This window comes from Prionailurus viverrinus, chromosome A3 (genome assembly GCF_022837055.1).
Source record: "Prionailurus viverrinus isolate Anna chromosome A3, UM_Priviv_1.0, whole genome shotgun sequence".
In the NCBI taxonomy this organism is placed as follows: domain Eukaryota; kingdom Metazoa; phylum Chordata; class Mammalia; order Carnivora; family Felidae; genus Prionailurus; species Prionailurus viverrinus.
Window position 1 is genome coordinate 84,405,849 of NC_062563.1, and position 20,582 is coordinate 84,426,430.

General features: G+C 46.7%; 1 protein-coding gene across 5 annotated transcripts in view; it reads left to right on the forward strand.

Moving 5' to 3' along the window:
• Nucleotides 1-2,079: 2,079 nt before the first annotated feature.
• The window catches only part of MEIS1 (Meis homeobox 1), a 146,244-nt gene continuing 127,741 nt past the window's right edge, over nucleotides 2,080-20,582 (forward strand). For 2 of the 5 annotated variants that reach the window (XM_047851458.1, XM_047851459.1), the window contains exons 1-8: nucleotides 2,080-2,208; nucleotides 7,731-7,802; nucleotides 10,465-11,314; nucleotides 13,166-13,392; nucleotides 15,233-15,374; nucleotides 15,903-15,953; nucleotides 16,743-16,793; nucleotides 18,324-18,470. In XM_047851458.1, the coding sequence (XP_047707414.1) occupies nucleotides 11,303-11,314; nucleotides 13,166-13,392; nucleotides 15,233-15,374; nucleotides 15,903-15,953; nucleotides 16,743-16,793; nucleotides 18,324-18,470 (630 nt within the window). In that variant the 5' untranslated portion in view covers nucleotides 2,080-2,208; nucleotides 7,731-7,802; nucleotides 10,465-11,302. Of the gene's footprint in view, nucleotides 2,209-7,730; nucleotides 7,803-10,464; nucleotides 11,315-13,165; nucleotides 13,393-15,232; nucleotides 15,375-15,902; nucleotides 15,954-16,742; nucleotides 16,794-18,323; nucleotides 18,471-20,582 lie in introns of those variants that run through there. The other 3 variants (XM_047851460.1, XM_047851455.1, XM_047851457.1) reach the window with 3 other exon arrangements.

A 20,582-nucleotide genomic window follows, 5' to 3' on the forward strand; every position in this document is an offset into this window, starting at 1 on the left:
ATAACCTACAAACAAATTTTCTATACCAAACACCCAAATCAATACAAAATTCAAAGTAACAAAATTTTTGAATGAAAGAAAATCAGGGCATGAGGAGAAGAAGGCAGTAAACAACTGATTAGTTTTAGCAAAAATTTGAAGCTAAAAATAAAAATGTTTCAGAATTAGAAGTGTCTACTCAAAACTTTAGTTTGCCCATAGAAGACACAGAATGTCTTTGTAAAGGGTCTAGGCTGTAGTGGGGTTCGGGTAAGCAGGGTAAAATGCTTTGTTGTAAACTTGAAACCTAAACATCTCAATGGGTTATTATGTCTGCTTAGACTCCAAGAAACTCCTTCTCACATCCTTAAAAGGCAAGCTACTGAGGAGGGACAGTTTGAGGGGATGTTGTTTTTAATTCTGGGGTAAATAAGGCCTGAACCTCCCCACTCCTTCCCTGGGTGACTTAGGGTCACTCCGTCCACAGGAAGTTGATGCAAAAGGCAGGACTTGTTTATTTGTTTGGGGGTTGATTGGAGAAAAGCAAAGCCTGTGAGACCCCAGCACCATCACCACCAAATACAAGCTCTCCTGGCTTGTTTCTTCCTGCTGTGTGGAGGGGTCTTCCACAGGTCAGTAAGCTCCCTGCCTGCTGCTGTCCTCCAGGGGTCCAGTGATGGAATCAGCGTGGGAGCCGGGAAGGAGGGAGAAGCCAGTACACAGCCCCCACACTCACACACCACCATCAACTGCACACACAGCTGCTTCGGACAGGAGACATGGGCACACTGACCTCCGGTGATCTTAAAAAAGAAGAGTAAGAAAGCCTTCTTGTGTAGTTGTGAATTTTAAGTGTTGGGAGATATAAATTAAAAAAGAGAACTTTAAGACATGGCAGAAGAGAAAGAGAAGAAATTGAATAGGTCGCTTCACCTTTCTTAGTCTCCTCTTTCTCATCTGCGAAATGGGCAAATGGAACTAAATGCTTAGCCCTAACATTCTCCAGTACTCTATGGTGGAAAGGGGGCTGCAAAAAGTGGGCCCAAGGCAGAGCAATCACCTCACCGTACCTGTGATGGTGACAGGCACTTCCTAGAGCAGGATGGTCATTTCTGGGATGGCTAAAGGGACATGGTGACAGAGCACGGGAGCATTTACCTCTGACCTTAGTTCCCACCCCTACACACACACACACACACACACACACACACACACACACACACACACACCTCTTTTCTTTTTCCCCAAGGGAATTGTTTGCAACTGAACAAGTGAAAGCAGCAAACAGCTCTGCGGAACTATTTAGGAAAGTCAATATGCAATTATGCAGAAGTCTATGATAAGGCTCCCTCGGAAGCTGAAAGCGAGAATTAAGGGCGCGTTTCTCCTTCGCAGTGGAGGCTGGTGTGGGGAGGCGGACACGACCCGTTCAGGTTCCCTGTCGGTCGGTTTCCCCGACTCTGTCTCGGCTTCTGCCGCTATCTCCCCTTCCTCTCTCCTAGTCTCTGTCACTGCCACTGTGCGCCTCTCTCCCTTCCTCCGTGTCTCCCATCGTTTCCCGCACCCCCGCCCCTCCCCCGCCCCCTCCCCTCCCCGGGCGCGGGTCCCCCACCTCTCGCCCAGGTGTGAGCGCCCGCGCGGGCACACAGAGCGGGCCGCGCTGCCCCGGGAGGCCACCAGGGCCCGGCGGTGACTTCCGATCCACCCGGCGGCTGCTGGAACCCCGGAGAAGGAACCGCTTCAATCCGCACACGGTGATCCGCGGCCTCCAATCCCATTAGCGCACCTGAAATAATAACCGCGGCCACAAACGCGGGCTTGTTCCAGCCCCTGCGAAGGAAGGGGCCCGCCGCGGCCTCAGGGGGCACGGGGGCCGGGGTCCCCAAAGGCTCCCGCATCCCGAACAGTCTTGCAGCGCACATTTGGCCTTGGAGGAAGAAGCGGGAGATGGGCGGCACCCCGGGGAAGAGCCGTCCAGGAGCGGGGGCCAGAGGCTTCCGGAACTGCATTAAAGGGGCGAGGGGTGGGATGAGCCGGGGTCCTCCAGTCCAGATGCGGAAAGGCGCCCTTGGGTGCTGAGCCCGCAGAAGCGGAAGATAGAGGCCGGGGCCCCGAGCCGCGGCGCGCGGGTCTGCGGGTCCTCGCGCTCCCGCTCCGCCTGACACCCCCGCGCCGCCCAGGCCTGACCCACTCGCTCCGGCAGAAGCTAAGGCGAACCCCAAAGAGAAGGTGGGACGGCAGAGTCCAAAATGGCGGGGGAGGAGGACCCTGACAGGAGAGGGGGGCCTTTTCACCCTTTGCTTTTTCCAGATGGTTCGAGGTCCCCGGGGAACAGGTTCTCCCAAACCCCTCCCCCTAGGCCGCCACCCCTGCGTCAAGCCAGGTGTGAGCAGAGGCCGCGGCCGCCACCCCCAGGAAGCGTACCTTGCAGGGTCCCCCACCCAGCCCGGGGAGTCCGTGCGCCCGGGGGTGCAGGCAGGCCCGGGGCTCTGGGTGGCTGGGGGCGCGGGGACCAGCCTGCGTTGCAGGGCGCCGTTGGGGACCTGCCACCTCAACACACACAGGTGACAGGGCAGCCCTGCTGAGGACTCCGCGGTGAAAGGACACCGCTCGACAGAGAGTCCCGGAAGTGGCCGCCGACCTGCCAGTAAATGAAGTTATCCTGATGAGCTCGCAAGAAGGGGCGTCTCTCAGGGCTGTGGGCTCCGCTGCGAAACGATTTGTTTGCGGCTTATACGTCCACTTCTGCCATTAGTTATAAGCTTTCAAACTGGCCCTTTCTTGCAGAAACCCCCTGGAAAGAATTATGCTTTTTAGCAAGCATAACCATAGTCTGATGTTAATTAAAAACAAAACAAAAAGACAAGGAAGGATGATATTTATTTTTCATTTTTAAATAAGGGCATGAAAAGTACGTTTTCAGATATTCACAAGTGAATCACTACTCAGCAGGCGTCCTTGGGCTTCTCGTTCTTTCCTTCTGTGTTTTCCAGGCTACTAGAATTCTTTCTGAACTGCAGGAAGCCTTCGATGTTTTTCTTATTCGTTAGATAAGTCAGTGAAATGTTAAAATATTTATTTATGAATAATCAGGTTTTTTTGTGTTTTTTTTGTTGTTGTTGGTTTTTTGTTTTTGTTTTTGTTTTGTTTTGTTTTGTTTTGCCTGAAGGTTTTTTGCAAAATATGTCCCTTTATCCAGCTGAACATGGATACTAGTCATGACCGTTCTGGCTCATCCTGTTATTTGAAAGGTAAATGTTTGCCTTTGGTGACTAGAGCACTTTCCCCAGACCTCTCACAGCACTCGGCTGTTTAAAATACATCAACTGTGATTGGTTCTTGTAAGAATTATCTATGTTTTCTAGCGATTGTGGGTAGGGTGGTGGTTGTCCTTGTTGTTTTAATCTGGACCAATGGCTCCACATAGCATCTCATAAAGTAATAATCTGTCACATAGTTCAGTTGATTATGCTAAAGCTTTAAAGATACCCATCACCACACCACCACCCCCTCCATCTGGGTAGCACAATTGAAACCATCCTGTTCTGTCACACTGCAGTGCAAGAAATCTCACTGCTTTAAGTAGGCAATGTCAGTTCAGGTTCTCTGATATATCTATATTTAATACAATATTTTAAAGTCATTCTGACATAGTGCCACATCAAAATGTATATTTGAAGTAGATCATTGAAATATATTTATGCATCAATAAAATGTCCTAAAGCTGTCTCCTTTTCACTCTTCAATTTTTATTAAAAGGCACCCTAATAACTAGTCATGTGCTAGTAGTTTTTATTAAAATGCATTAAAGAATTTTTAACTTCAGAAAAGCAGATGAACAGTTGTAAGAGCCCTGCACCCAAGTTTATGTCTCTTCCACCAAAACCGTCTTGAGTTCTCTGCATTTTATTGGTGTTGGGTTTTGTTTATTTGTTTCTTAAGTCACAAAATAACTCTCTAAGGTAATTATTATTCAGAAACTATGTCAATATCAAACAGGTCGAAGTTAGCTTCAAGAATTTTTTTTTGTACAAAGCTTCCAGAATGCTAGGGCACCATAAATATTTTTTTAAATCATGACCAAAATATATACAATATTTCTTAAATGTTTAATAGATCATCAAACAGCCTCTGCTACATAAAGGCATCTGACTATGAATTTCACCCACTTTCTCCCACATGTGGTCTCCAAGTGAAAACACTGAAGTTTCACATTTTCATTCAAGATTGCCAAAAAGAACGGCACTAAAAGTTTTCTAATTACCAGTTTCATTTCCCCTCCTCCTAAAAGTACAATTCTTGGTTACTGAACATCATGTTTCAAATTCCAAGAGTTAATTTGTGCATCTTCGATTATCTAGGCAGTAGATATATTTACCTTGACTATCAAGCGAATGCACACTCAGAGCGAAGCAAACCACCAATATTGTTTTTCAGAGATGCTAAACTTGTCCTATCATCTTTTCTTTCTATTCCCAAGCCAACTTTGTGTACTCAGACACGTATACAGTTGTATTAAATACAGCCTTTTGCCTTAGTCAAGTCGTTTAGGTGTGCCTGGGCTTAATATGAGGTCCTAAACTTGGATATGAAAACATAGATGTGATTAGACCACAAAACCTGTCCATGAGTCTAGGTTGGGTCCTGTTATCCTCTCCTACGACTTACTAGCACCAAATCATACTCTCTTGCCACTACCTCCTCCCCCTCCCCCAATACTGGACTAGAAAAGTTTCTTAAGTCATAGAGGCTGTAGTTTTTCCATTGTCCAGTAGACGGCACAAAAGATCAAGCCTTCAGAAGCTGAAAAATCCACCAAGGCTGTTTTATTTGGTTGAAGTATGTTTGAGAGTCCTGTTCATTTTAAACAGCCAACCAGCCAGTATTGTATCTGTGAAGCAGAGAAGTATCTCAAAACTTAAGATAACTCGCCAAGGTTTTAAAACGTAGTGATATGAAAAAGTTTTGTACATCTGCTCGACAAAATGTTGCTTCAGATAATGCACCACTGTTATACATGCGGAGCTTGAAGGTTGAGAAATTTGTTATTTCAAAGTTACCTTTAAAGAAATTATACTGAGAGAAATTATAAGACATTTCATTTTTAATTATCTTTGAATTGATAAAATATTTACTCTCTGAACCTTCAGAAGTCCTATATTGGACTTTTGCATGAGGCATCTGTGCTTTTTATTAAACTTAACACAAAACTCAGACCAGAAAATCGAGCATTGTATTTCAAATGAGCTTACGTATACACGCACATATAGTATGTGGTAGAGAAGGGGAAGGAGTTTTCTAAGTTTTGTTGTGAGTAGCTTTGGGGGAATATTGGAGGATGAAACCGTTAGAAATAACTTAGTTGAAAGCTCACATCTTCTAAAGCAATGTGTGTCTTTGGCTAATATTTATATTTTACTAAAAGGCTTCTATTTCCCTTTTTCATTCTACAGCCGCTCCTTATGTAGAAGTTGGGGGGGGGGGAGGGTAAAGTGTGGGCTAATAACTCATTTCCCAGTTAATTTTATTAAGAATTTATAGCACTGTTTAGAAAGTTTTAAGACAACCATAAATTTTATTAGGAATATTTTATTAAGCCCTCCATTTAATTAATAAAAGACCTCTATAACTTCTGAAAATGTCAGAGCTAGTAATTATGTTAACCAGTGTAATTTTTCCCCCTCTGGAGACCAAAGCATTTTAATGATTTGAAATAGAAAGGTAGTAATGAAAACAACTCTCCCCCTCCTTAAAAAAAATTTTTTTTCTTAACTTTTGCATTATCCAGTTAGAATATAGTGACTTAGGTATTTTCCCCCCGCAATGGTTGGAGAGCCTGAACTGACCTCTCATTGACTTCTGAACTGGACCCAGACATTGTTTTCTGAAGCAAAATGCAGTAAACAAATCTCCCAGGTCTTCTAGCCCAGATGGCTTTGGGGCACATGATTAACGTCTTCCCTAATCCGCTCAGTTAACCCCCTTTCACATCACCTGACCAGGTTCCCCCTTTTATAGACCTCTAAATAGTTTATTTCACTTTTCTCAGAGCTATTCATTAGCTTTGACTTCTTGGTACCTCTCTCATATCACATCCAGGCTCTTATCTCAAGCATTCCTCTATTATCTCTACTAGATTTTAAATCCATTTTCTTCAAACTGTCTTTCCCTCCTCCTATTTCTGTTTTTTGAAATGCAAATGTTAATGTGGAGGGTTGAGATGCAGACGATGAATGTTCTTGAAGGACAAACCCCAAGCCTCCGCACCACAGGACAACCTAAGGAGTAATCACAACATTTTAACAGGCATCTTAAAGTTAGGTGGCAGATGATAAACTCTTATCATTCTGTGAACACAGCTGCCAAACTCAATTGATTAACAGTCTTTTGTTTATTCTGGGCTGGCAAATACACACACATTTTACCTTAAGAGATGCCTCTTTAATTTCTGAGGGTTTTGGAGCTGACTCATCAGTGTGAACTTTGGGGACAAAAGCCTAATTCAGGATATATGTCTTTTCAGAGACACAATCCCTTATAGGAGAACAGAAAATTAGAGGGGAGTGCTCAAAAAGGACTGTACCAACATCGGAAAGGGGCACCACTTGCTTTAAATGCCTCCTTGCTAGGAAGGTCTAAACAATAGAGACCTAGGCCCCAGCCTGCCCCTTTAAAGTCTTAGCTCTCTATCTTTGGGAAGATGTTCTGGGATGTTTAGAGTAAGCTGAGGATGGAAGGCACATGTCTCCAGAGCTACGGGCAAGTGCCAGAACCCTTCACCAGGCCAAGTTTTTGCAAAATAAACGTGCTATTACTTCAAAAAAGGAAGTATCTGAAATAAGTTAGGGATAGGTGCTATCACAGAACAGGTAAATATCAGTAGTAGTTTACTAAGATACCTAGAACTATCCCTTTGCCTTTTCCTTTTAATAGATGATTAATTGCTGCCTTGCTAAAGGAGGGTTTTTTTTATGGCTACTATATTACAACTCTAGACTTCCTCTGTGCAATTTCTCTCAGCAAGCCCCAACTGTAATAACTGTTTGCTAATTGTAAAATCCTTATCCAGAATGAGGTTTGGGCAAACAATTTGTACTACTGTAATTACATTGTAAAAGTGTTTTAGTCCCTTGATTGTCCAGAATCAATCTTATAAAGACCTAGGAGTAGCATTAGGTTAGCAGTTATAAATGGAAAAGGGGTGGGGGAGAAGAAAGAAGACACTTTTTAAAACTATAAAGAGTTTATTTAAGACAACAAACACAAACTATCTCTTTCTTTGAGGAAAACCTGTGTGTAGGTAATTGAAAGTACTTTTACGGTAACCTGACACATCATGGTTGAAGCTCACAATAGTTTTCCAACTGCTTTGAAGTTTTTGGTTATGTTTGAAAAGGAGTGACTTACCTGAACCTTCTTTTTTCATCTCTGCTAGAAAACAAATTTACCAAAAAGCAACAATACAAAATAAACTCCATTGTCAAAGAAATCTTTACCAAAACTGGCCTTTTCCAAATTTGAAAACATGGCCGCAGAGTTGAGGTAACTCCAAACCGGTTACTTAAGCCTTTGCTGGAGAGCCCCTAAGGACTCTTAAAGACGATGATCATCGAAATGTAATTCGCAGTAAATTTCTCTCCGTTAAATTATACTTACACCATTTCCCTCGCAGTTCATTTAAGGATCATAAACGTAGATGTACCCATCTCGATGTTTGGCTTGACCCCCCTCCTTGTGTCCCTCCCCTACAGCCAGCCGCGCCGAAGCCTGGCCTGCTGGACTGCAGTGGTCACACGTCCGCGTGCAGCCGTCGGAAGGCGCAGGTGAGGGCCAAAGCCGCCTGGGGTTCGGAGAAGGCTTGCAGGCTGCCGGCCCAGTTTGGTCCTCCCGGTAATTGGAAAAGGATTGCGTTGCCTGGCCCAGCCAGCGCAGCTTCCCGCGAATTAAACAGAGAAATCGCCTTCCGGAGACCGGGAGGTTCCATCTTGGCCTGAAGTTCGGTTTCCAAGTTCATGTTGGGGCGAGCGGGGTGGGGGTGGGAGTGTCAGGCAAAGGCGTAAAGAAGCTGGTAATTCACCTGGATCCCCTGGGCTTTGACACGCGGCCTGCTTTAACCTCCTGCGTAATGTACCGGGGCGTCGGTACCCAAAAACTTTACCCATGTTTGCGATGGAAAAAAGTTAAAGATCCTAAAGTTGGGGGGGGGGGGGAGAAAGGAAGAAAGAAGAGAGATGCAAATGATGCGGATCCTAGGATGTTTTTTAAACAGTCGGAGCTCTTTCAAGGCAAAGTGTATCTGAAGGCTTCGGGTGAATGTGTCAGCCCTTTAGGTGCACACGGGGGGAGTGCGGTGTCGGCGTTGGGGAGGTGTGCTGGAGGCTGGGAAGGTTCAGCTGCTTCGGCTTTATGAAAACTCCACTATTCGGTGGGGGGGCGGGGGGGCGGCAGACTGGGCGTTGACTCCTGCTAAGTACTAAAGGAATAGACATCGCTCAGCAAGGCTACGTGTGCTGGAGGGAACCTGATTCCAGATATATGTTCTGATGCTTGCCCAGTGTCTCTGGCTTCTTGAAAGCCCACTTAACAAAAACTTGAGTCCTACCTCTCAAACTGATGCAAATTCTCTTTTAGTTTGCGCATTTAGAGTTAGCCTCAATACATTTGAGAGCTCCTAGCCTTGTCCAAACAACCTCTCCAGATACGAGCCCCCTAATCTTTCTCAAAACTCTTTCTCTTATCTACACCCCCCTTTGGGATGAGGGTTCGGTCCGCAGCTGGCGAAGTGGGATGGGGGGTGGGGGCGATGGGAACTAGCGGCCGACGGCTTTGGAGGAGTCAGCCTTTTGGCCACCATCAGGGCGGGAATCGGGACTGGCAGTTTGCATTCCCGGCAGATCGAAGCTCCCTGCTGATCGATTATTTGATAATTGATTTTCCCCGCAGCCAATGCGCGGCCGCCTTGGCAGGAGCGCCCCCTGATTGGCCGAGCCCTCCTCCACGGCTGCCTACCGAGATTTGGGTGAGCTCATTTTCCAGTCGACCGCAGGGGGAGTTTTCTGTGAGGTTTCAGCTGGAGGGAGGAAAAAAAAAATCCTGCTCCGAGCCGAGCGAGCTGCGAGCCTTGCTCGAGGATGTGAGGTTTCCAACCCGCTGGTTGAGCTGCTGTGGCTGAGCCATCTCGGCATATAGAGCCGGGCGCGCAGAAAAATAAAAACGAAAATAACACCACTAAATACAATAATAAAAGGCAAGCTTAGAGTGGGAGAATAAGGAGAGGATTTCGTTGCTGTGCTGCTGCTGTTGTTGTTGTTGTTGTCGTTGTTGTTGTTGTTAAGCCAGAGGATAGGTATTTGAAGGGAGAAAGTTAAAATCAGTGGCTGGTTGGAGCCTCTGAGTTGTGGGTAGGGGCAGGTTTTTGTCTGAAATCTCAGCTCCCGAAGTGAATTTCTTTTTTTTTGGCACTGGGAGTTTTCCCTGAGCCGGGTTGGGGACAGGAATGCGGGGTGGGGAGAAGAAGGGCAGGGGAGGAGAGCGCGGAGCTTCGCGGGGCAAACGAGCTTGGGGCGCAGGGTCCCTCCAGGCCCCGAGCACTGCCGAGGCCGGAGCCCCTCGGCGCTTCGAAGACAAAGGCGGCGCGGCCGGAGCCGGAGCCGAGCGCGCTGACCCTGCTGCGCCGCGCCCTGGGCGCACAGCTGCCTCTCCCAGAGAGGGTCGGAGAAACAGCCTGCTTCCCCGAGTCTCCCTGGCCCGGGCTCCACCCGCGAGGTCTGGGCTGCTCCGAGCCCGCGTCGGGTTTCGTTTTCCGGCGATCATAAATAGCTTCGTGTTTGTAAACAGGCGCTGGGGGCACATTCCCGGCTCTCAGCTCATTGTTCCCTCCTTTCCTCTCCCACTTCGCGCAGGACGCCGGGGCTGGGGCTGGGGGCCTCCGGGGCTAGGAGGTGGAGGGCGGGGGTGTCCAGATCCCAAAGTGAGAAAATGCAAGCATTTCCTTTCCTTGGGCCGGGTGTCCACCTCTGACAGCAACTCTAAGCTGGATCTGCAGAAAGCCCCAGCCTTCTTCACCCCACGTTCTCGGGACTCAGCAGAGCCTTTCCAAGCCTTGCTTCTGCTCAGTCTTCTGTCTCCCCGTTTGACTTTTCTACTTGGGGTGGTCCGTCCTGAGAATCCAATACTTTCTGCATTAGCCCCCTCTGCCCCCGAAAAAACTGGCAGACCCCAATAATTTCGAGGAAAGTCATGAAGTCTGTGCTCAGAGCCCTGTTCAAAATAACTCCTGCTGCTGCCTGCCCGGCGTTTATTCCCAATTTATTTCAAGATAGTCGGCTTTGGGGAGAGAGTCTGGAGGGGGAGGGAGAGAAAAGAATACGGAAAATAAAGCCTGCGGCCGGGGGCTGCTGCCCGCGTTTGTGCGCGTGTGCCCTGGGTGTGTGTGTGTTTGTGCCTGGGCGTGCGATTTAATGGAGCGTCTCTCTGCCTCTCCAGTGCGGCCAGAGCTCGCTTCGCGCACCCACCCCTGCCGAGGATCCTACTTGCTGCAGCCCAATGCATTGTGTAAGACGCGACCTGTTATGGCCACCACTACTTCCGGGTTCTAGCATTCTGGTCGGAATCCACCTCTCCGCCTGTGCAACACACACTTTACACACGCACGGGGACTGCAAGCGGGCAGCATCGATCGTGGCTCCTTTAAGACAAACTCAGACAGACATTTTTTTTAACCCTCCTCCTCTAATCTCCCTCCAGTGCAGCAGTTGCAAAGAGGGAGAGAGAGAGAGAGAAAGAGAAAGAGAGAGCGAGCGAGAGAAGAGAGAAACTGATTAGGAATTAGGACTGATTCAAGGGAAGCGAGCGCTAGGGCTTTGTGCATTTGAATATTAACATTTGAGGTGTTCTGACCAGAAGAAGACAGAGCGGATGATCATTCATTCACCACGTTGACAACCTCGCCTGTGATTGACAGCCGGAGTGGCAGAAAGCCATGAGATTTGGTAGTTGGGTCTGAGGGGCGCTCTTTTTTTTTTTTTTTAACTGATTTTTTGGGGGAGAGAAGATCTGCTTTTTTTTTTTTTTTTTCTTTTTGCCCCCGCTGCTGTCTTGGAAACGGAGCGCTTTTATGCTCAGTGACTCGGGCGCTTTGCTTCAGGTCCCGTAGACCGAAGATCTGGGACCAGTAGCTCACGTTGCTGGAGACGTTAAGGGATTTTTCGTCGTGCTTTACATTTTTTTTTTTTCCGGGGGAGTTTGCTTATTTGTTTCTTTTCACACTGGCCTTAAAGAGGATATATTAGAAGTTGAAGTAGGAAGGGAGCCAGGGAGGCCGATGGCGCAAAGGGTACGTATTAAAAAACAATTGTGGAACTCAAATGTGAGATTAAATTGAAACGTGGCCGAAAGACACTGCTAAAAAGTTTCCTTTTTTCTCTGTATTTTTGAATGAGGCTCCTAAAGCCGTGGCCTAAAGCGAGAGAATTTATTCAGTGCATTTGTAGACTTATGTATGTTACATGTAATTAATTCAAGTAATCAAGTTTTCTATAGAATCCTAACCAGCAGCTATCTAAATAAAAATACAAGCTCAGGCAATCATCTGTTTAAAAAACAAAAACAAAAGGCGCTAGATACCTAATGCTATAAAGTGAGTGGTTCAGGGAGCAGAAGTTTAAAGCTATTTTAAAGTAAAATAAGCAGATAGAAACTTCTGATGTGTTACTGCTTATGCTCATCTTTTAATATCATTAGAAGTATTTAGCTTTTTTTAAGCAAATAACTTTGTCATCGTGTAATGGCTTTTGGGGTCGGAAAACATTCATCTTTTAAAAGTGATTTTAATGTGCATGGATTTTTATAAAAGGTAATACTTGGAAAGTTTTTGTTAGAAAAGCCCTTCACTAATTGGATACTAAGCACACAGCGACTCACTTTAAAAATGCAATACTAATTTCCCCAATATTCCTATTTGAATGGAAATGTAGTGAGAGTCAAGTGAGACAATGACAACCCAACTGAGGTAGTTTCTTAAAAGACAGGGGGGTCTACAGAAAGCCTTCCCTGAATAATTTGCGTCCTGGCCCTCAAAGCCCTGTTTGCAAAAGAAAGTTACTAGGCTGACACATTCTTCTTTACTCCTTTGGTTCAGGCAAATGTCAGCGTTCTTCCAAACTATTTTCACACCTCTGGCTTTAAGGACATGAAAGTGGCAGTTCCTCTTTTCTTTGAAAATCATTTCACTCTCCGTGCCTCCAATTCTTGGGAAAAGAACTTGCCTGGAATGAAGCAATGAGAAAAATCTAAATAGCTAAATTTTGCACCCCAAAATAATGACAATCAATATGAAAGCAGTTTTTCTGAAGAAAGAAGATAGGGGTTGTACGTGCATTTGCTTTTGAATATACTTTACACCTGATGAGTTACATTTGCCTCATTGACTTTTAGTCTGGGGGAAAAGTTCTTAACAGTGGAGAAAACAGAATAACTGCTCCAACTATAGATTTCCTTTAACTTTGAGGGAAAATTGCCCAATTCTAAATTCAGCTCTAATGAACATGAAAAACTACCTTCCTCTGAGTTTCACTTATGAGAAGGCCAGTTAGTTTTGTGTAATTTAGCAGAGTTTGTCTTGGAAAGCAAAGGAAATGCAGTGTCTTGCAGGACTGCCTTAACCCCACGCTGGCAGAGAAATAAAATGAGAAGCCTGTCTGAATTCATGTGCTTAGCTTAGCTGTTCCCATCGTAACTTTTTTTTTTTTTAATTCCCCCTGATGGGAAGGGGCTGTGAAACTAGGCGGGTTTGCTGCACTGTCCTGGCACGTTTTATTATTGTGATTTTGAATTTCCTCCTCTAGAGACATGCACGTTTTACCTTCCGCCCTCTGGGAAAATGCCTCCCTTTCTTTCCTTCTTTCTTCCCTCCTTCCTTGCCAAAGGATCCTGAATTTCTGAACTAGTTGATAGGGACACAAGTTAGGGCAAGACCATTCATCTCAGCTGAGACTCAGAGAATCCTAGGATTTTTACTTTAGAAATTATTTTTAAAATAAAAACCCTCAACTTGAGAGATGCAAGGCCACTGAATTCTGGGTTGAAGGATCCAGCTGGACTGACATTATATAAGCTCCATGCCCTGCCGGTTCCCCATTTGCCGGCCTGGCCTTCTCAACCTTGTTTTCTCCTGTTTGTCATGCAGTACGACGATTTACCCCATTACGGGGGCATGGATGGAGTAGGCATCCCCTCCACGATGTATGGGGACCCGCATGCGGCCAGGTCCATGCAGCCGGTCCACCACCTGAACCACGGGCCTCCTCTGCACTCGCATCAGTACCCGCACACAGCTCACACCAACGCCATGGCCCCCAGCATGGGTTCCTCCGTCAATGACGCTTTAAAGAGAGATAAAGATGCCATTTATGGGTAGGTACGACGGGCAGCAGGTTAAGTGGTAGAGACGCGATGTTTCCTCTGTTTCCCTGTGTCTTTGGTAAAAGGAAAGCCAGAGCTCTGTGGATTGGAGGTACATTATTCGGTAACTTTTCATTCGCATTGCATGGAGGATTTGGGAAGGCGGCCTGCCGTCCCGGACGCCCCCCATCTCCACACACGCTCCGCGCTTGCCCAGCGTCCAGCTCCGCCGAGGCCGTGCCGGCGAAGGGGTCGCCCTGCAGGAGGAGTTGCCAAAGGTCCTTCGTCCCCTCTCACACCCTGGTTCTGTAGTTCAGCGGGTTGGAGTCCTCGCTTGCTGGGCTTCGCTGGGAGAGCGTTGGGGATTTCTAAATGTAGGCGCCTTTGTGTTGGAACGAAACTTTTAGTTTAAGGGAAAAGCTTTTAAGCCACTGATTGTTCTGACTTGCTAAGTTTACTCAGCAACCTTATGCTGGCTCGGCCGCCGCACAATAAAAATCAAGGGAGGACAGTTGCAGGTCAGACAAGGGGGAACATGCTTTGCATTTAGGGAGTTTGACCACCGTAGGCAAGGAGAGAGCTCGCTCTGAATTGTTATAGACATCAAGAAACTTCTAGCCGGTTTAGTACTTTGTGTTCAAAGGCGAAGCCTGAAGGATCTGGAAGTAGGTGTGGGGTGCTGTCAGGCCAATGTGGTTTTCAGACTGTGGTTTACACCGTATTCTCCCAGGCCAGTCGATTAGACCCTGGGCTGGTAAAATCTTTCCAAAGTCATTTGTGCCTACTGTGTGCTCATGAATTTGGGGACCTCTTTTTACTTTGCAGCAACTTTTATTTCTATTGATGTCTTCTTTTGAAAATATCCGGCAACCCCGACCCTCCCCAGCTGCGAACCCTTTCTGCTTTATCTCCTGGTCCCTTGTGCGATGGGCCGGTTTAAATCCCAGCGTTCTCTCCGCAGCGTTAACTGCAAATGGCTTAGGCTCCAGGACAGAACATTTGGGGAAGCTTTGAAAAGGACCCCAAACTGTTAAATTTCCGGCTGGGCTGTGAGAGCTAATAAAAGACTTGAGACACCTCCTTGAGCATTAGGAGAAGCTTTTTTTTTTTTTCTTTTATGGGTTGAGATAAGCGACATCTAGGCCCCTGGAAATACTAGCTGCTTTGCCATTCCGTAGAGACAAAAATGAAAGGCTTTACCGCAGGGACATTTGAAGGAACTTTTCTTTTGCGGGGAGTGGGGGCCATTGACTAAGGGAGAGACATGTGCAGGGAGCTGTGGAGGAGGCTTCCTGCTCTCCGAGGGCCGCGGGGTCCGGGATCGGTAGGCGCAGCCCGCTGACAGTCGGCCCGCAGCCACAGAGGTCCCTTCCCCAAGTTAGCTGAGCGCCTGCCACCGAGGTCCCCCGAGTCTTGGGCTCCCTGAGGCTGCCTTGGAGGAACCCACTTGCACGAGCCTTCCCGACCCCTGCGCCCAGCGCCTTTCTCCTCCACCAGGTCCTAGATGTGCAGCGGAGGGACGAGGGCTTGTCGGGGTGGGAAACTTAATTCAAAATGGCTGCTGGAACCGCTTGGGTTTTATTCTTAGCAAATGTTACCAATTTCTCCGGCCAGATAGGCTGAACCGACCCTCAGATGAGGTCCCTGGCTTAGGGCCTCCGGTTTCGGAGGCCTAGGAGGAAGGGGAGGCGAGCAGTCACCTGGGGGCGGGGAGGGGGGAGGAAAAAAGTAGATGACAAAATCAGAGAGAGGGTCCCTGCCTCGAGCTCCTCTGGCTGTTTTTCTTGGGCGCCTTTTTCACTGACTCCGGACTAACCATTGTGTTGTTTGTGACTGTTGTATTTTCTTGCAGACACCCCCTCTTCCCTCTCTTAGCACTGATTTTTGAGAAATGTGAATTAGCTACTTGTACCCCCCGCGAGCCGGGGGTGGCGGGCGGGGACGTCTGCTCGTCAGAGTCATTCAATGAAGATATAGCCGTGTTCGCCAAACAGGTCAGCAAAATATATGTTTAAAAAGTAAAGAAAAAAGAAAAAAGAAAGAAAGAAAGAGAAACTCCCTCCCCTATCCAGCACATTTTCAAAAGTAACCAGCAAATTAGTCCACCCTAAGCCATGCCTGTGACATCTACCCTAGGGTTTTCTTCCTATATGAGTGTCTGCGGACGACTCAAAATCACCCATAGGCTTTCCAACTCACGCTCCAAAATCTAACGCAGAAAGCCCACTCTATAAAATAAAATCACAAACCCTACACGCTGTAGCCGCCTTGGTCTTGGCGAGCAGGGCAGCGTCCTCTAGAAGCGTACTTTTGCTGGTGGAAGAAACCCTGAGCTCTGGGCTTGTTGTTGGCTTATTTGATTCACATTGAAGTGTTTTCTGCGAGGGATGCACTCGGTGTCACCGAGTCCTTCCCGGAGGTTACATCTTGCCCCCGACAGTGTAATGAGGCAAGAAACCAGGAAAGCGACCAGATTTCAAATGTTCTTTCTCCCCCCCCCTCCCCTTCTCACTTGTATTTAGATTCGCGCAGAAAAACCTCTATTTTCTTCTAATCCAGAACTGGATAACTTGGTAAGAGCGGACCCCTACCTCCCCACCCCCATCTCCCCTCCCCCCAAGCCACCAGCTTTGCTTTAAAGAGCCCCAAGGTTTCTAGACGGGTCTTCCCGTAGCTGCAAGGCGGCTGCAAACGTTTCTGTCCACGGACAAGTGGTCCCGGGCAAGATCCCGGGGAAATAAATTCATCTCGAGAGGGGCCGGGCAAGCCCGCGCGGGGAAACGCGAGCTTTTGTTTTTTATGACAGCCGGGCAGCACAGCTCTAATCAGCGCGGGGATTTATCTCCGGGCTTGTCAGCGTATGTGCTTAAACTTTGCGGACTTCCCAGCCCTCAAAGTCGCGTCACGAGGGCAGCAACTGGGCAAGAGCCCCCAAACCACCAGTATGCCTGAAAGGTGTGAGGAAAGCAGCAGAAAGTTTGCAGTGTGAAAAGCCACAACTGGGGGGACTGTTTGGAATATTTTCCGTGCACTCCTTACTTGGAAACATCTAGTCCAGGGATGTGGCCCTTTCGGTGGGGTGGGGCCAGAGGGGCTGAGAAAGGGAAGAGCCATGGGGGAGGAGAGTGTTTATGATCCCTACTTAGATGCTTTGTTGTTGTTTTAGCTATTTTTTTTCTCCTTAAGAAATATAAACCTCTAGATGGTACCCAGTCACTGCTATTAACTTTTAGTGTTATTGCCATAAATCAAAATAACTCTATTTACTGGGGGGGGGGGGGTAGGCTGGAGATGCTAGAGCTGTGACAGCCAATTTTCTGCAAACTAGGAATAGGGTGCTCATTCTTTTTGTATCTTTGCAGATGATTCAAGCCATACAAGTATTAAGGTTTCATCTGTTGGAATTAGAGAAGGTAATTTCTCTAGCCTCTTTTCCTTTTGCTTTCCCCTCACCCCCAAACTCAAGGGGGTGGGGTGGGGTGGGGTGGGGGGGGAGGTTCTGAATGGCTGAAGTTCAGGCTTCTGAGACATTTGCATAAATGTCTTTCTTTCTGGTAATTAGTGTCAAGGCCAATCTTAGCGTCCATTTCTCTTTGCAGTTTAATTACAATTTCAGCCACTAAAACCGGCATCTCAAATGCCCTAGCCTTGTATTCATTCTTAATACTTTGCTAGCTTTGTATAAATACTTGCAATTCTATGCATCTCCCTTGATGTTTAGAATGCTGTTGTGAGTTTGCTTCACAGGTTATACCTTTGTGATCTCTTCTCTTCCTCTTCCCCCTCTTCTTTGCTACCTCTGGGTGGGTGGGAGGGGGGTTTTGTTTAGTTTTAGTGAGTTCCTGGAAGACAGTCTGAGAGCAGCGGCAGGTCAGACACAGAGGAGAGGTGGAGGGGGAGGAGGAGGAGTGGGCAGGGAGTCTGGAGGAGGTGGTGGGGGAGGCACATTAAACCTTTTGCAGAGACAAAGCAGAGTTGATAGTTGTGTCAATTTCTTGAATCTGTGAATCCTGCACACACCCCACCTTCACACTCAAGAAAGGGTGTGGGATAACATGATTTTGCTAGCTGTTCTATAAATCTCAGCAATAAAAACTTAATGCATTGTAATTCAAACTAACATTAAATTGCAAGCACACTGGGGTTTCTTGTGAGTTTTTGCATGTCAGTGATGCCTGGGGCCTGTAAGACTGCTCCACTTATACCTAAATATTTCGAAGCATTCTTTTTCCTTTTTTTTTTTTTTTTGATCAGTTTGATACCTTTTCGTGGCTGTAGGGTTTTTTTTTTTTTCATATCATGAGTACTGGCAATTTGATTTTCTTCTATTTTTTTTAAAGTGTCCTAAAATATGCTTTTTTCAGGTAGAATCCCTAATTACAAATGTTATGAGGACTTGGGCTATCAAACATACACCCTATACCACCACAGTACTGGTCTTTGGAGATATATAGATATATATAGGGAGAAAGATACATAGATATAGATATAGATATGTATATACACCCACATATATAGTAATATATGTCTTCATATATTACATATATATATATATATATCTTCACATTTTTCTCTTAGACACACTGGAAAAGGACTTATGATAAAGTAAGTGGATGAAATTAAATAGTTTACCTTAAATGTCACCCACGCAGGTCACCTCTCTAATGGCCACAGCCCTGGGAGCAGATGAATTTAACACGGGTGTTGAATATGTTGTAGCCTGTGAATCATCTTGTCACTGTCAATTTTCTGGGATATCTCTATTTTGCAAGAAAAGAAAGTTATTCCTAATTCTGGATGCGTCTGGGGGTCTCTGGAGGACAATTGCTCTGTGTTTCCCTATTTGGAAGTTTGGATCTCACAAGGGGGGTGGATTGCACTTGTCAATGTCATTTATGCACTCCTGATTATATTTCCATTTTTTTATTTCTGTCATAATGTAGGTACACGAATTATGTGACAATTTCTGCCACCGGTATATTAGCTGTTTGAAAGGGAAAATGCCTATCGATTTGGTGATAGACGATAGAGAAGGAGGATCAAAATCAGACAGTGAAGATATAACAAGATCAGCAAATCTAACCGACCAGGTATGCGTTTTTCAATTTCAACATCCCTGGGAAAAAAAAAATCTGTATGCATATTGCTTGCTGGGTCACTACCACCTCCTTTTATTATTTGCATATGATTAAGTCCCTTTTAGATACATTTCCATCGAAATGAAAATTTTTGAATAATGTGGCTATTATTGCTTCATTAAGGCTGGCTCTGGGATTCGACCTGGAGAGATGAGCTTGTAAAAGCTTTGCCTGCAAACTTGACCTGTTTCTTGTCGCTTTTAATTTTTGTCTTTATTTTATTTACCCTGTATAATAATGGGAGTGTTAACTGCCAGTGACCGCCTGATTGCAGGGCTCTGTTCTGGAGCGTTTTTCTCCCCCTTCTATTTCGAAGAAAAGGAAAGGGTAGGGTCTGCTTATTTCTTATTTTATTAGGAATAAACCCAAGATAGGTGGTCTAAGAGAGACAGCGAGGGTTTGAAATCTAGCAAATGCTGGCTATTTTCTCCCTGTCTATACGGTTCATTAGCCTGTCTTGTCAGTTTTCCTCGGCCGAACGCTTCTAGACCTCACTGAACATTGCTTTGTGCGGTGCTCGCTGCAAGCTCGCCCATTTTATTGTACTTAGTAGAAAAAATAAGACCAGGCCGAGGTTATAAAAACAGATAAATATGGACGTTTCTCTTCTTCCTTTCCACTCATCCTCCAGCTGGTAGTGCACTGGGCCCTGTGGGTTGGCAGCTTTTGGAAGCGTCAAGGGCACCCCGGGAAACTCCCTCGGTGTGGCCGTGGGGGACCTCGCGCCGCCTTCGCTCTCCACTGCCAGCCTTTGCTTGCTTCGCCCCCTCCTCTCTGGTCCTCCCTGCAGGCCCTTCTTCCGCTGCGTTGCTAAGTGGGGACGACTTTTATTTGGAATTGCTGGGGGGGGGGGGTGTTCTCTCCCTCTCTCAACCCAGCACCACTGTTTGCTCCCAGTCTCTCCCTCTCCTGTCGCTGCGTCTCTGGATTGGCCCAAAGAAGTTGCAAAAATGCAATGAAAGTGAAAACCTGAGGAGCGGGTGAGATGAAACGGGCTCAGAACAGCTCTCCGTTGCGAATTGCTGCAACGCGAATAGAGATTTGGGTTGCGGGTCTCCTCTGGCCTCTCCATAAATGAGTGAAGGCCCAGAGTCGTTTCTCTTTCTGACTTGGCACGTGAGTTCCGTCTTGTGGGGGGAGAGATCAGCCTGCCTTTGTTAAGCCAAAAGACGGGCGGGCGTGTAGAGTTTTCCTTTGCAAGCTCTGCCATGGTCACTGTTGGCTAGCGGCTATCTTGTAAAGTTCTTGCAGGAGTGTCCGACTCCTGGGTCTTGGTGTCCTCTTGAAGTTTTCTTCTCTCAACATCACCCTCATAAAATACATTCCCAGCTTGGATTTCTCTCGGTAATCCCGCGACAGGGCTGAATTCCTCCTTTCCCCATGAGCAGTGGAGGGCAGGCAGAGCTGAGCTTTAAAAGCGCCAGAGCGCCAGGTCTTTACTATTATTTGGCAAGTTGCAAACTTTCGGCAGTGTAGACGAGTGCACAGTACAGGCGGTCTGCTCAATCCCTGCGCGGCCCCGCCGAGGTGGGAACACTGCAGGCAGCTCCCGGCCCGGACCGGGCCCTGCGGGCTGCCGGGCCTCCCGCCTGGTTCAGCCCGCCAGCCCTCACCCTGGAGCTGTTAAATGCAGATTCCGTTGAGGAACCCTCGGGTAGCTGCTGTTGAATAAAAATTGTAATCCAACAAGCCTAACTAGAAAATGGGATTCTAAGAGCTCCGGAGTGCTGGGTACATAAAGCTATTTGAGCAAATTACAAGAATCGCTTAGGGGCATGAATGAAATCAACACTTTAATTGCCTCCAAAATGAAGATTTATACCCCATTTTCTCAACGAATCATTATTTTATTAAAGTCAAAGATAAAGGACCAAAGCTATGGGATTTTTTTTGAGGGGGGCACAAAATTGGTATAACATCATTGCGTTTCCCCCCTACTCCTTCGGTAAACTTTTGTTACACAATTACCTTAATTTGAGATATGCAGACTGGCAGGCGATTGTAGTGGATAAAAATTGACATTTTAGTCTCTTCCCTCACCTAAAAAATGAGAAGCGTGCATCC